Source organism: Fusarium musae, chromosome 3 (genome assembly GCF_019915245.1).
Source record: "Fusarium musae strain F31 chromosome 3, whole genome shotgun sequence".
Taxonomy (NCBI): Eukaryota; Fungi; Ascomycota; class Sordariomycetes; order Hypocreales; family Nectriaceae; genus Fusarium; species Fusarium musae.
In genome coordinates this window covers 4,235,353-4,248,653 of record NC_058389.1, presented here as the reverse complement: position 1 = coordinate 4,248,653, position 13,301 = coordinate 4,235,353, and the positions used below count along the sequence as shown (strand labels likewise).

Genomic DNA, 13,301 nt, shown 5'->3' with positions numbered 1-13,301 from the left:
GGAGAGAAAAAAAGGAGAGTATTTATGATGGAATTGAGTAGTTTTTTTTATAGATCTCGAGTTCAGTGTTCATGATAAAGATTGAGAAGTTGGCCATCCTGAGAGAAAGGGAATTTGCCCGTGCATACACACACTCGCTCTGGTTGTGGTGTTGCAAGGCTTCTATTGAGGTCTATTGACGCTTTGCGGGGTCAATAAGCCCCCTTCGCTCTTCGGTTCGAACAGTAGCAGTCAATGCGAGATTTCTATTCCCAATAGAACCAAATCAAAGACGATCAAAGACGGTACAAGCCACGAGGTGTATGTAAAAGATATCAAAGCTTCCTCCAAGAGGTGTGAATAACTTTGCGGCTTATTCACAGAAGCCAACTACTCCTAGCTTAACGATATGTGACACTTGCAACTCATTCGTCTCGCTTTTTACTTGCCAGACGCGAATGCACGAGGAGATTAATCTTGGCGGGCGGGATAAACGTTGGTTCATGCGAGTTTGGCGGATTTATTTGGCTATTGACGTCTCTCGGTGCTTAGTGAGGTTCTATTGACACCCAAAAAGGGCAAGGGGGCGGTTGTGGCCTACAAACGGCGAGAGGAGATGAAACAAACCTACTTTTCTCTTTGAGAAGTGGCTTTGACAGAGTTTGGGAGTGTCTGAGAAGGAAAAATGTTTATTTTGGGTTAACTTGTACTTGCTGTGGTTATGCTACGACTGTAATATCAGTTAGGGGTGATGTTGTCAGTCACTGCGCACTGAACTTGAAGATATCTTCAGTTCATAGTGGGGAGTTATCGTAAAAGGCCAGCACAGTCATAACTCAATATCTATAGGCTTTCAATGAACAACATCGTCTGTGCTGATATCTGACAACACGGATGCTTAATATCCTGGCGCCGTCTGGCAGTGTCAAGCATTGCGGCGCCCACCCACGACAGCAACCAATTATCTATGAAGTATAGTGGATCTAAGAAGTCCATATGGTTGATATCCATGAGAGACTTAGAATAAAAGGCAAAAGCACTGACGGCGGAAGTGTGTCGAGACTGTTCCGCCTCATGTAAACGCCACTCCTATGTGACCACTCGACATCACAAGCACATGAGTAGTCTCTTTGGCGATGATCAATGCCATATCAGAACACATACAAATGTTCGTCTTGCGTTCTTTGTTATGGGACGCTGAGAAGGTTCTTGATTAACTCAAAAAGGGTCTCAATAGATTCAGGGGTGATGACTTTGGCCTCTCAAAGAGACACAACTTCACCCAGGCAAAGCCCACTAACTGCTCCATGCGTTCTTCACTTCCTAGGATCCCAGTTCTTATCCACCTGATCCAACAGGCCCTTTTCCCCCAACACCTTGGACCCCAGGATCTTCTCAAGACTAACCAGCTTGAAGCTCGCCTCAGCACTGGTCTTGCCATTGGGCAGTTGGTTCGCATCATCGTGCACAACCACCAAACCATGAGGGAAATCCTTGTTCAGAGCCGTGCCCACAGCTGTTATGCCGTCTGTATTGGACACGGGGTCGATCTGCCCGTCTGATGACTCTACGAGTGTGAAGGTGGTAACGAACTCGTGAGGAGCGGCTCGGCGGTAGACGTTGTATGCGCTGACGCCTTGGCATGATACTAGGATGAAACCCTCCGTGGGCTTGGAGCCGTAGACGAGGGTCACGCCTTCAACGTCGCCGTAGAGGTTGCCATCGCCGACTTTGCCGATTACTACACCCTTGTCTTTTGAATCGGGCTCTGCGTCGTATCGCCACAGGGCAGAGGGTTCTTCGCCGAGGAAGATCCAGCCGTTCTCCTCGTCGGATACACAGCCTTCTACTTGGCCTCCACTGCCGCCTTGGAACTCTCGGACAAGCTTTGTCTGGAGTTCTCCTTTAGATGTGGAAGTGAGTTCGTACTGGAGATATCGTGCTGACTTCTCGTTGACGAAGAGATATTGCTTTCCTGTCTTGGGTGACTTGTAGGTGCATGAGCCGTAGACTTTGTAGTCATCAACAACAGGGTGAATACCGCCAGGAATATTGGTCAATGTGCCGTTGGGCAGCATCTCGAAGAGACTTGGTCGTCAGATAAGTTCAAATAATAGAGAGAAGTAACTTACCAGAGCGTATCATCAGCTCTACAAGCAGCAAAAGCAAGGTCAACCTTTCGATTACCTGCCTTGAAGCCATAGATCATGTCGACATTGTTAGGTTCGCCAGCTGTGAAAGACTGGAGAAGATTACCAGCCAAGTCGAAGACCCCAAGACCAGCTTCCTTTCCAGACTTCATCGTCGTGACGATTCGAGAATTTTCCGGCCCCTCAGGCGAGATCCAAATGGCGGGATCATCGCCATCACCAAGACGAGATTCAGTCTCGTAGGTTGGCTCGATGAGAAGAAACGAGCAGTGAAGACCACCCCATCCCTTGTCGCATTTACACTCGTTGGGTCCAACACACTTTCCATGGCCGGAACACTTGTCGGTGCAGGTGAACCTACTGCAGGTATTTCCAGCAAACCCAGCGAAGCACTCGCATTTGCTCTTCTTGTCCTTGATACAGTAGCCGTTTCCCCCGCAAGTTTTGCAGATTGGCTCAGTCTTGGTGTCTGTCTTGACCTTTCTGGGGTCGTACTTCGTGTTGGCCTCAAGCTTGAGTTTCTCCAAAGCATTCTCAAGGGACGAGACAGCGAAACCGTTGACATCCTCTGACTCAATGGCGTATGTCAGAGCACCAGCAGGATACTTGCTCGTAGCACCTTGATATATGTTCAGACCCTGCACTTCAATGTCTTCTTGCCCGGTCAAAGATAATGTGCCCTTGAGCTTGAAAGAGGAATCGTAGACAGCGACTTTGTCAGTCTGGGCGACAAATAAGTAGTCGGAGCCCTTCTTGGGAACGTAGACGGCCAAGCCGGTCACATCGTCTTCTGCCTTGCCAACCTTGGTGATCTTGGGCGCTTTTGTAGACTCTTTAAGTGAAAAGGCATAAACGCTCTTGTCGTCATCTGTAGAGATGTACATGCGAGACTCGGAGCGTGAAACGGCACATCCCGATGTTTCAAAGTCAGTAGGGAAAGTTTGGATCTAGCAAGTTAGCAAACATTATCACCTCTTCTCCGAGGAAAACACACCTGGACAAACTCAAATGACTTCTTTGTCTCCTGGAGGAGTAGTTGAACTGCCTGTCCCTTTCCAAACAAGAAGACATAATCGTTCCCAGCAGGACTCTTCCAACTGCACAGCGCAGACCAATCTCCTAGAACTTTAAAGTCCGCGTCTTTGATCTGCTTAAACTTTGGCACCTCATAAGCGCGGACAACAGAATCAGGCTGAGCGATAGTGACGAGGATATCCTTCTTGTTGACATCGTAAACTGTCGTGACAAGCTTGCTGCGTCCAGGTGTTTTCGCAGCGACTTCTTCCAACGGAGCCTTTGAGTTGAGATCATAGACGTGAAAGCCTCCCTTATCAGGACCCCCATCATTTCCAATCAATAGAGGTTTCTGATCAGAGTAGTAAACGGCAGTCCAATCAGACTCGACGTCGCCGGTGTAAGCAGAAACCGCAACGTCTACGTCCACCGCCTTGACGAAACATATCTGGAGAACAACAGCCAATAGGCCAACGAGACTTGAACCAACCATGATTGCCAGGATAGTACTCTTCCTCTGCAGAAAAGAGTAGTCTCTACTTTTGCCTTCCATTAGATCCTTTTTTATATGATCTTCGCTCGAGGCACGTGCTACGCTCAATTGGTCACTTATGCCGATGGATGGTAATAGCTGAAATGTTCTGCCATTTTTAGTCGAGGGCGACATCGAATTCTACACCGAGCACTTTTGTGAAACGATGCTCGTGTTGCAAAGGTGTAGTTCTATTGGGTAGGACAGGGATTAGGAATTGGGGGTTTATTAGCGGGCATGTTTATCGTGTGTAGAGTTGTCTATTCATGGACGGAAATGTTCTGATGCTGAGGGAAATATGAAGAGGCTAGACAGAATAAAGTAAATAAGCTTAATTAGCTTCATGACTTTATTCTAGTGCTGTGCTGTGTTCGAGGAATTTTGTACTTGAATTCTTCTCGGCTTCATTGTTGTTTACCTCTGACCTATTGTTCATGCAACGCTGTTTTGAAACGTCGATCCTAGCCGTTGCAAGATTAACGACCGTTTTTATAGGAAACAAAGTTTCATTTCCGGGGAATATCATCTGCTATCATAAGATCTTCACCTAAGATTATTATGATTAGTCTAATCCACCTTCAGAGTTTCCCTTCAGGCCCATCGCAAGATTACCCAATAAACCCTGGGCTGCTGTAGCCAGGAGACCAGATCGATGAGTCTGCACTTCTTCAGCGAAACTTATGCGGCTCTTGTGCCAATGAAGCCAGTTCTCTGCTCTAGCTCCTTCATCAGCTCGAAGCAATCCTACACTCACATCAACTACACTTGAATCTGTAGCATCTCGCCAAAACACAGTTGCGCCACATCCGCCGCAAAAGTGACGAACTGCACCCTGCGATGATTGATATGCTTTCAGAGCACCCGTCGGTAACCTCTCAAAGTCCAATGGAACCTCTGATCCTGAGCCATCTGTAGGAAGAATCAATAGGTTTGCTCGGGGGATAAAAGCCCAGATCTGTATCTCGAACCCAGAGGCCAGCCGGCAAGATTCACAGGCGCAGGTTCCAGCGAGATATCTGTCTCCTTTGATCCACCACTTATCGTCTGATGGGTTTGACGTGATGGACTCGTCAGTAGAACAGTAAGGATACATAAGGTCAGGATAACTGCGATGCGGCAAATAGCTGGCCTCGTTCGGGCGTGTGATGCGAAGATGGATAGCCTCGCATGCACAAAGCGCATCGAGATGTTTCGGTTTCGGTGTAACTGAACCCGAATACGCGCGATTCGAAGAATTCTGCTGTGCCTCAAGAGGAAGCCATACCGACGCACCTCCGTCGATGGTATCTTCCACTTTCTGGTGCGACGTATAACTCACTCTTCCGCTTGAATCATCGCTTCTTGTGATGACACCTGTAGCCACTCTCCACCTCGACTCGCCGTCTTGATCTTTGTGTGATTGATATACATGGCAGCCACATGTCGAGCAGAAATACCGGCACACATCATCATTCCCCTCAAAGACACTCAACCCGTCAAAAGATCTCGGTTTTTCGGTCGGAAGATAGGACGTGAAAAGCAAGCCAGTCGAATAACGACAAATATTGCAGTGGCAGAGAGAAACATCAGAAACCATTTCGGTCTCCGAAGTCTCTCCCACATGCCGAGAAATGCTTCCGCAAAGACACGTTATCCAATGCATCGTCACCAAAGTCTAACGTTTTAGTCGATAAAAGAATAGCACATGATAGTGCTTATGGCCTAAACATGTGTCAAAGTGAATTGATGACGACACCGGAGAGCCCCAGATTCTGCAGACGCTGAATAATGCGAATTATCTCCGCCGATATAGGAGCTTCCCACAATCCGAATAAGGAAATAAAGCGAAAAACACTTGAAATCCTTCGTTTCTGTATGTAATTAGTTATTCGTGAAGAGCCCTTTCTCGGACTCGTACATATATCGATCAAGCTCCATTGAGAAACATACATCCGACTCGGGGCCCCGCACCGGCATTTGATTCGGGATGGTAGGTAACGATATATGGATGAGATCGGATAAAGGAAGAACCGTCATTAGACTAGATATATGTATATATAAGTCTCGACAACTTCTCGAAGTGCCAAGTCTCTATCTTTAATGTCATCCTTCTTATTGGCCTCACGAGTATTCAATTGGCTTGAACATCATGGCTAGCACCAAAGACTTGCAAATCGCCATCATGGGCGCCGGCATGGGCGGACTAGGAGCTGCCCTAGCTCTAGCCAAACGAGGTTTCAAACATATTGATGTTTATGAAACTGCCAGTAGCCTTGGTTTTGTAGGAGCTGGTATTCAGATGGCTCCTAACATGGGGAGAATTCTTGACAGGTTGGGATGCTGGGATGATATTGAGAGAGAAGCTACTTGCGTAGCTGGGAGCAGCATTCGCCGTAAGTTTACGTATCCCTAGACTTCGGAGCATACACTGACCCTTTACAGAGGGATCAACTAATGTTGAGCTCGCTCATGTTGATATGCCTGATATTAAGGGAAAATACGGTTTTTCACACCTCTGCGGCCATCGAGCTTCCTTAGCTGGTCATCTATACGAAGCTTGCAAGAAAGAGAGCGCCATCACCTTTCACTTTGCCACAAGCCTGATCGAAGTTGAGGGCTTTGCTCCCAAAGTAGTCTTCAAGCTTCAGCCCAGAGATGGAGAGGCATTCACCCGTGAAGCTGATATTCTTCTCGGCGCCGATGGCATCAAGAGTGTAACTCGATCCCAGCTCCTGCAACAAGTCAACGCCACGCCCGAAGAGGCCGAGACCGGTCAAGCTGCCTACCGTATCATGCTCAAGCGAGAAGACATGGCTCACGATCCTGAATTACTGGCTCTCATTGATAGCGATGAGGTTGTAAGATGGGTGGGAGAGAAACGACACATTATCGCATACTCAATCGCCAATAAGTCCATTTACAACCTGTCGACTGTCCAGCCAGATGACAACTTTGCATCCGCTCCTTCAATCACATACACAACTAAGGGATCTAAGAAAGTTATGCTGGAAGTGTTTGAGACATTCTGTCCTCTTGTACAGAAGATGCTCAATCTGGTCCCTGAAGGAGAGGTCTGTGAGTGGCGACTAAGGATGTACAAGCCTTTGCCTACATGGACTCAGGGATCAGTGGCATTGTTAGGAGACGCTTGTCACCCAACGCTCCCACATCTCAGCCAAGGAGCTGCAATGGCTATTGAAGACGGCTCAACAATCGCCGAGGTTCTATCCCTTGCCCCTGATACTCGGCCCGAGACTATTGCCAAGTGCTTGAAGGTGTATGAGCAATCTCGAAAGGAATGGACTTCGAATCTCGTCGAAATGGCATATCTGTCTGGTCGAACACTGCATCTGGGCGAAGGAAAAGCAAAGGAGGAGAGAGATAGGATGTTCAAGGAGCACAAGTCCAGTGGTTCGGTCCCTGACAAGTGGACGTCTCCGGATGTACAAAAGATGATTTACACAAATGATTGTGTCGCAAAGGTTAGGTCCGAGTTTGAGACAGCCTTTGCCGCAGCATAGTATCATATCAGTTTTGGCTTGACATTCACACACGTGGAGACAAATATGCGCATTGAGACTGAATATTATGAGATTATACGTCGTACTTTATCGAGAAAACAAAGAAACACACAACATAGAATCAGAGCTCTGTAGTCGAATGATCCCCCAACGCCGTGAAACAGGAAACCTTTTCCATTTGCTGATGCGCCACGCTGCGCTTCCGATCCCTCCAATTTGTCTGCACGTCCGCCATCGGCGGGTGGTATCGAGTCGCAGTGAAATCGGCATTTAGAAAAGGCAGTCCAAACAGCAGCAGCACGCCAGACCAGCGAGAAGACCAGTCATGATACCGCCGCCAGCACCACCGCCTCCTCTCTGATCATCTTGGGGGTAGTAGCCCTGAGGGGGAGGCTGTCCGTAGGGGCCTTGCTGAGGAGGATAGGGACCCTGGCCGGCGGGAAAGGGACCTTGTTGCTGGTTGTAGTAGCCCATCTGAGGGCCTTGTTGGTAGTAGCCTTGCTGCTGGCCCTGGGGAAATTGACCTTGTTGCTGGCCGTATGGGTCTTGCTGGTAGCCGCCGTATGTAGGCTGAGGGGCACCTGGGGGAGGGCCGTAGGCGGGAGGTTCGTCTTGCTTGAAAGCCATGGTGTGATTTTGTTTGCGACAGAAAAAGGAGGTAGTTTAGATTTGGGGGGTATCGCGCGCAAAGTTATCGAGATATAAGGGCGAATGAAGCGATCGCCAAGAGAAGAGACGAAGAAGTGAAGATGGAGAATGGAAGAGTGAAAGAGAGAGAGTGGATGTGAATGAGTACAAATGGAAAAAGAAACAGTCTCGGATAGTGAGGAGAAGTGCCCAGAGCCAAAGCCAAGCTCGCAGTAGATTGTTTTTGGCGTTGGTGCCAAAGTCAGTCTCAAGCTCCCTCCCTCCTCTTCCCTCTCAGGCTGCCCCGGCCCCGTATCGTATCCTCTCACATGGCCTCAGCGCGCTTCCGAGCGCCACAGAGACCGCGTCGCTCCATTACGTGGACCCGGATTGGACTCTCTTTCAGCTGCGCCACGCTTGGCTCAATAGATTCGAGCATCTGTCCCTTGGCGTTTTTGACAAGTTCATCTCATCTCCCAACAAGGAGACCCTTTCAAGGATATTTGCCGAGTCACAGATTTGTATCAGTTCTTCTCACACATGTCGAATAATGGTCAAATCATTTTATACGAGTGAGTATTTGCTTCAAGTGCGGCTCTGAAACAAACCCCGAATTCAAACGTGTTGCACGAGTTCAGCTGCGCCACACATCCCTCTTCCGTGTTCGAATCCTCTCATGCCGCTTTTCCGTTTAACCAGTGGCAATCTCCATGATGATTCTATTCAAATTCTGTCCGTGGCATGATCCCACGTAACAGAACTATCAAGCCTCAGGTTGAGAATCCTCAAAGTAACGTCACCAAATTTCACCTTTAATCACTATTCATGCTCGATGCACCGGATGGGATAAAGTTGGCCCTGTGGCTAGTGCACATCATGTGATTCGACAATCCTTCGCCTCGAGCAGCTGTGGCTTGACATCTGCCCCACCTGTGCTCAAACCGCCGCACCACGAAAAAGTGAATAAATTCAATTATCACTAAAACCCCACGATCACGAAGTGACGCCCGTACGAGCCACGACGACGCATCCCTACGGCACCGCGAGACCTACACATAACCTCTGAACAAATCGCACGGATACGCTCGATTCAAAATGGCTGCCGCCGTAGCGAACCAGCCCAAGTCAGTTGCTCTGCTCTCCTTGACTGGGGTCTTGTAATCGATATCCTTTTGACTAACCCCACCATTCAAAAACAGGCACGACTGGGCCGACGACGACGATATCGAGGAGACCTCCACCGATCTCCCCGAGCCTCAGACCATCTCCAACAAGGATGGAACAAAGACCATCATCACATTCCGTTACGATGACGACGGCCGAAAGGTCAAGACCACCCGCCGAATTCGCTTCACCACCCACACCGAGACCGTAAACCCCCGCGTCGCCGACCGAAAAACCTGGCCCAAGTTCGGCCTCAGCGCAAAGGATCCCCCCGGCCCTGCCCCCGACACCACCTCCGTCGGCGAGAACATCATCTTCCGACCAAGCGTCAACTGGCGAAAGGCCGAGAAGGATGAGTCCGCCGACGCCAACGCCCAGTCCATGAAGGACAAGCTCAAGGACAAGCAGGTCAAGTGCCGTATCTGCAACGGTCAGCATTTCACTGCCAGATGTCCCTACAAGGATACCATGGCGCCTATTGGAGAGACTCCCGCCGGGGATGTTGCTGCTGGTATGGGAGACGAGCCCGCGGCTGCTGGCGCGGGCGCTGCTGGTAACAAGAAGGGTTCATATGTTCCCCCCGCTCTGCGTGGAACTGGATCAGCTGGCGAGAGAATGGGGTCAAAGTTCGGCGAGAGGGACGACTTTGCTACACTGCGTGTCACCAACGTAAGTGCCGTCACGCCGGCCATTCACATATCCATACTAACAACATATATAGGTCTCCGAGATGGCAGAGGAGCAAGAACTGCGCGACATGTTCGAGCGCTTCGGCCGCGTCACCCGAGTATTCCTTGCCAAGGACCGGGAAACCGGTATGGCCAAGGGCTTTGCGTTCATCAGCTTCGCAGACCGGGGCGATGCCGTCAAGGCCTGTGCGAAGATGGACGGATTTGGTTTCAAGCATCTCATTCTGCGGGTGGAGTTTGCCAAGAAGGCTGCGTAAGGCGGCTGCTGCTGATCATGTTTCGATCTTGTCATGGGGTTTAGTTGTCACGCACGGTAATTGCATCGATCGGTTGCGGGGATTTTTTTCAAAAAAAGATATTTTGTTTTTTATAAGCCTCATGAATTTCATGACCCTTGGGATATGGGGGTCTGGAGTGGGACAAAAGTGAACTTTGGTCTTTTTGTGATATGAGGTATGATGTGAAGATAGGGGGAGACAGCATAAATCAAGATCTGTTAAATGAGTGGCCATCGGGAGTCGGCAGCATGTCCTTAAAGGGCTGCTTGAAGGGGTAATGAAAGAGGACAGTGACCAGCTGCTTGCCAAATCAAGCTCTTCGCTTTCACCTCCTCCTGTAAAACGGATGTCGTTGATGTTACCTTCCAGGTTCGTGGTGACTCGGATCCTTATGAATAGGCTGTAAACTCGTCAATGAGCACATATCACAAGACATCCGTTACGTACCGTAAATGAGATCTGTATGCCTGCTGTATATTTATGATAGCCAAAGACTCTTATATTGAAAAGTGCCTCTGAAGGTGCCGGAGTTCCATATCCCACCACATTATAAAGCTTCATGGTCTTATGAGGTTCCAGGAATGCCAAGTTGAACGAGATCCAGTGCCTTCGCATGAGATCCGCTCAGGATCTTAAAGCTCAACGGAAAAATACTTAAGATCTGTGGTGAAGAATTTATTATTAAACACTGCTGTGAAAGGGGTCATATGGCGGTATCTTGTGGTGGAGAGAGTACTATTAACCTCCTTTCGTCTCTCAAGTTCTCATCCTTAAAACCATGAGAATTCAACAACTCCAAAGTCTCAGGATATGAAGATACCGTATCGTCTGTTGAGTGGTTTGAACTTAAATATACTCACCTCTCGATCTGGCGACTCTATTGTGAGGTCTTGTTTAATGACAGTAGGCCACGAACCGACAAAACATCGGACAAAGGGGAAAAGTGTTTCCAGATATGATATGGCTTCTTTAAATATTTATCTATCGTAGTAATACCGCGGGATAATTTCCAAGATCTGGGTAGAATTCCCTATCCTCGGATGGGATATGGAGGAAAAGCCTTTGACAGGTAGAATGACCAACTACTCTAAGCCCATAATTTCAAGATGAAGAAATATGGTTCAATAGAGGCTAAGGCTCTGTATTCTAGCATGGAAACTAATAGAAAATCGAGGATAAATAAATGTCCTTATCCAGTATTAACCGGCTCTCAACCCGAGGTCTCTAAGACACGAGGTTAGCTCAGTCGCAAACAAGCAAGGGTCAGACGATGCGGGATATAACTCGTGCATTTACATGCCAACGGGGCTCTTTCGGGTTTCCCTTATAGGAATTAGAAAAGGCCACGATCATTATGACAATTGGTCTTTTTTCATCTCAACAGATTTGACTAGCTTGGAGGGCAAGGGTCGTGTAATTCGAGACCCTGAATATTTTGTGACTAGGGCGGATATTCCATGCTTGTTTGACAGATATACTTTGATTCAGGATGAAGGTCTTGTGATCAGTCTAGAAAGGCCGAAGAATATTGTTGTTTACATATTCTCAAAGTAATCATGAATGGACAAGTTATTACTGCAGATAATCCTGTAAAGGTGGCGTCCTAACTAAGAGTGTTGAAGAGCTACATCGTCAGCGTCTCTGTATTGCTGAAGGCATAACAGGAGATTCAGTAAACCTTTATATATATTTTTTTCACGTTTGCATGTCATCCTCGAAAGGTATTGGATCCAAGCATCTCTAAAACCGAGCATAATTTAAACATTCATTGCCTCCCAGGTGGTAAAGCTTCATTCAGTCAATATCATGAAGTAGCTGCCTCAGTTGCAGCCTGAACCTAGAAAAGTAAAGCTTTATATAGTCAGAACATCCCAAACACTTTGCCTTTAGGTAAAGTCCTGGCCAAATGGCTCCTGCACTAAGGAAATGGTTTAACAGTGAAAAGTTCAGCCCCAGGACAATAGTTTTTTGCTTTGAACTTTATCACATAAGAGCTGACAGTTCAACTCCGCCGGTCTCGTCACTTGAATATACTCTGGCTTGAGGAGACTCGAGGACAAATCATCGCTTCTCAGACAGCTTTACGCGAGGAAACATGCTCGTATGCTGTATTTATTCCTTGTTCTCGTATCCGAGTCGCGCCATGCTCCTCGAGTCTCCTTTGCTTGGGTGTTTTTGTCCATGAAAAAGCACCTAAATAAACTACCACTTTAACCCCTTGCAATAGCTGTAATAGTCAGACCCTAGAAGCAGTTCTAATTTTCCATTTTGTTGGGAGAAATCGTCTAGGATGTTTTGTCGTTTCTTCCATTACTTGAAGCAGATTTGCATGTGATTGTACCCCACGCTTACACTAAACGACCAGGGTTTATTGACTATCCGAGTCAAAGAAATGAGGGTTCTACGGAGAAAAGCCACGCATCAGATCGTCGTCCGCTTTCAGAGTGAGAGCTCAGAAGAGGTACTCCGTAGAGCAACTCGCTTCCGATGCCCCCCACCCCGTTGTGGAGTGGTACCTATCGGGAGGCGTCCTACATCACGGAGCCGGAGTCCGGTTGAGTCCATGAGGGAGCGGGCATGGCGAACGGGTAGAATCGGTGGAAAGAGTCTTGATCCTGGAGTTACAAAACCGCTTGGAATAGATATGAATCACTGATTGGCTCTAGTAATAAAGGTATGGACAAGTGCTGACTTCAATAACAGTCTTCTTTGTTGCCGTGGTTCTCTGAGTGCTGCCCATAACCAAAGAAATAAAGCACGCCTCCATAACTCGCTTCCCCCAGTATCTCCCGAACAGAGCTCTCAATCCCACTGTATCCGTAAAACCCGAAATGGGTCAATTATGGGCGCTGGGAGCCGAAGAACGTAACGAATTGCTGGTAGAACTGTCTGAATATTAAGGATTAGTATTAAATAATAATGAATTCCTAGGGAAACTTACTGTCCATACTTGATAGCATCCAAATGAATACAAGATCTACTTGATTTTTGGATCGAGGTTATGAAAGAACTTTACCAACCAATGTCGCTGGTTTTCCTCAAGAATTCGCTGTGTTTCTTTCTGAATTTGTTGCTCCTCTAAAAATTGTCAGATATCTAAAACCTTGGTTTTAATATGGTATTTCAATAACTTACGATATTGCTCGACTTTCTGGATTATTTGCTTCTGCTCCTGGATTTCTTTGTAGAGCATCTCTAGAGTAACTGGAGAAGTTTCAGGAGTTTGGCCATCAGAATGGCTTTGGGAATGGGTAGAGCGAATAATTGCTGGAATTGGTTGTATGGATCTAATGAAAGAATAGCGCTGGAACGCGAAAGATCGTATCGATCGAGACATGTTTGATGCTAGATGCCTGATGTTTTGTTGT

At 47.6% G+C, this 13,301-nt stretch overlaps 4 protein-coding genes across 4 annotated transcripts; 2 read left to right on the top strand and 2 right to left on the bottom strand.

The window, feature by feature from the left end:
- Nucleotides 1-1,295: 1,295 nt before the first annotated feature.
- On the bottom strand, nucleotides 1,296-3,636 carry J7337_004730 (uncharacterized protein; the record flags this gene model as incomplete). Its single annotated transcript, XM_044822421.1, has 3 exons — nucleotides 1,296-2,067; nucleotides 2,112-3,076; nucleotides 3,124-3,636. 3 exons carry the CDS (start codon nucleotides 3,634-3,636, stop codon nucleotides 1,296-1,298), a joined length of 2,250 nt encoding a protein of 749 aa, XP_044683754.1.
- Nucleotides 3,637-5,836: 2,200 nt separating this feature from the next.
- Nucleotides 5,837-7,175, top strand: J7337_004729 (uncharacterized protein; the record flags this gene model as incomplete). The annotated part of the gene is made up of 2 exons (XM_044822420.1): nucleotides 5,837-6,047; nucleotides 6,097-7,175. 2 exons carry the CDS (start codon nucleotides 5,837-5,839, stop codon nucleotides 7,173-7,175), a joined length of 1,290 nt encoding a protein of 429 aa, XP_044683753.1.
- A 270-nt stretch (nucleotides 7,176-7,445) lies between these two features.
- On the bottom strand, nucleotides 7,446-7,802 carry J7337_004728 (uncharacterized protein; the record flags this gene model as incomplete). Its single annotated transcript, XM_044822419.1, has 1 exon — nucleotides 7,446-7,802. One exon carries the CDS (start codon nucleotides 7,800-7,802, stop codon nucleotides 7,446-7,448), a length of 357 nt encoding a protein of 118 aa, XP_044683752.1.
- A 1,095-nt stretch (nucleotides 7,803-8,897) lies between these two features.
- On the top strand, nucleotides 8,898-9,912 carry TIF35 (translation initiation factor eIF3 subunit g; the record flags this gene model as incomplete). The annotated part of the gene is made up of 3 exons (XM_044822418.1): nucleotides 8,898-8,926; nucleotides 9,002-9,635; nucleotides 9,688-9,912. The coding sequence occupies 3 exons, from the start codon at nucleotides 8,898-8,900 to the stop codon at nucleotides 9,910-9,912; spliced, it is 888 nt and encodes a 295-aa protein (XP_044683751.1).
- Nucleotides 9,913-13,301: the final 3,389 nt, after the last annotated feature.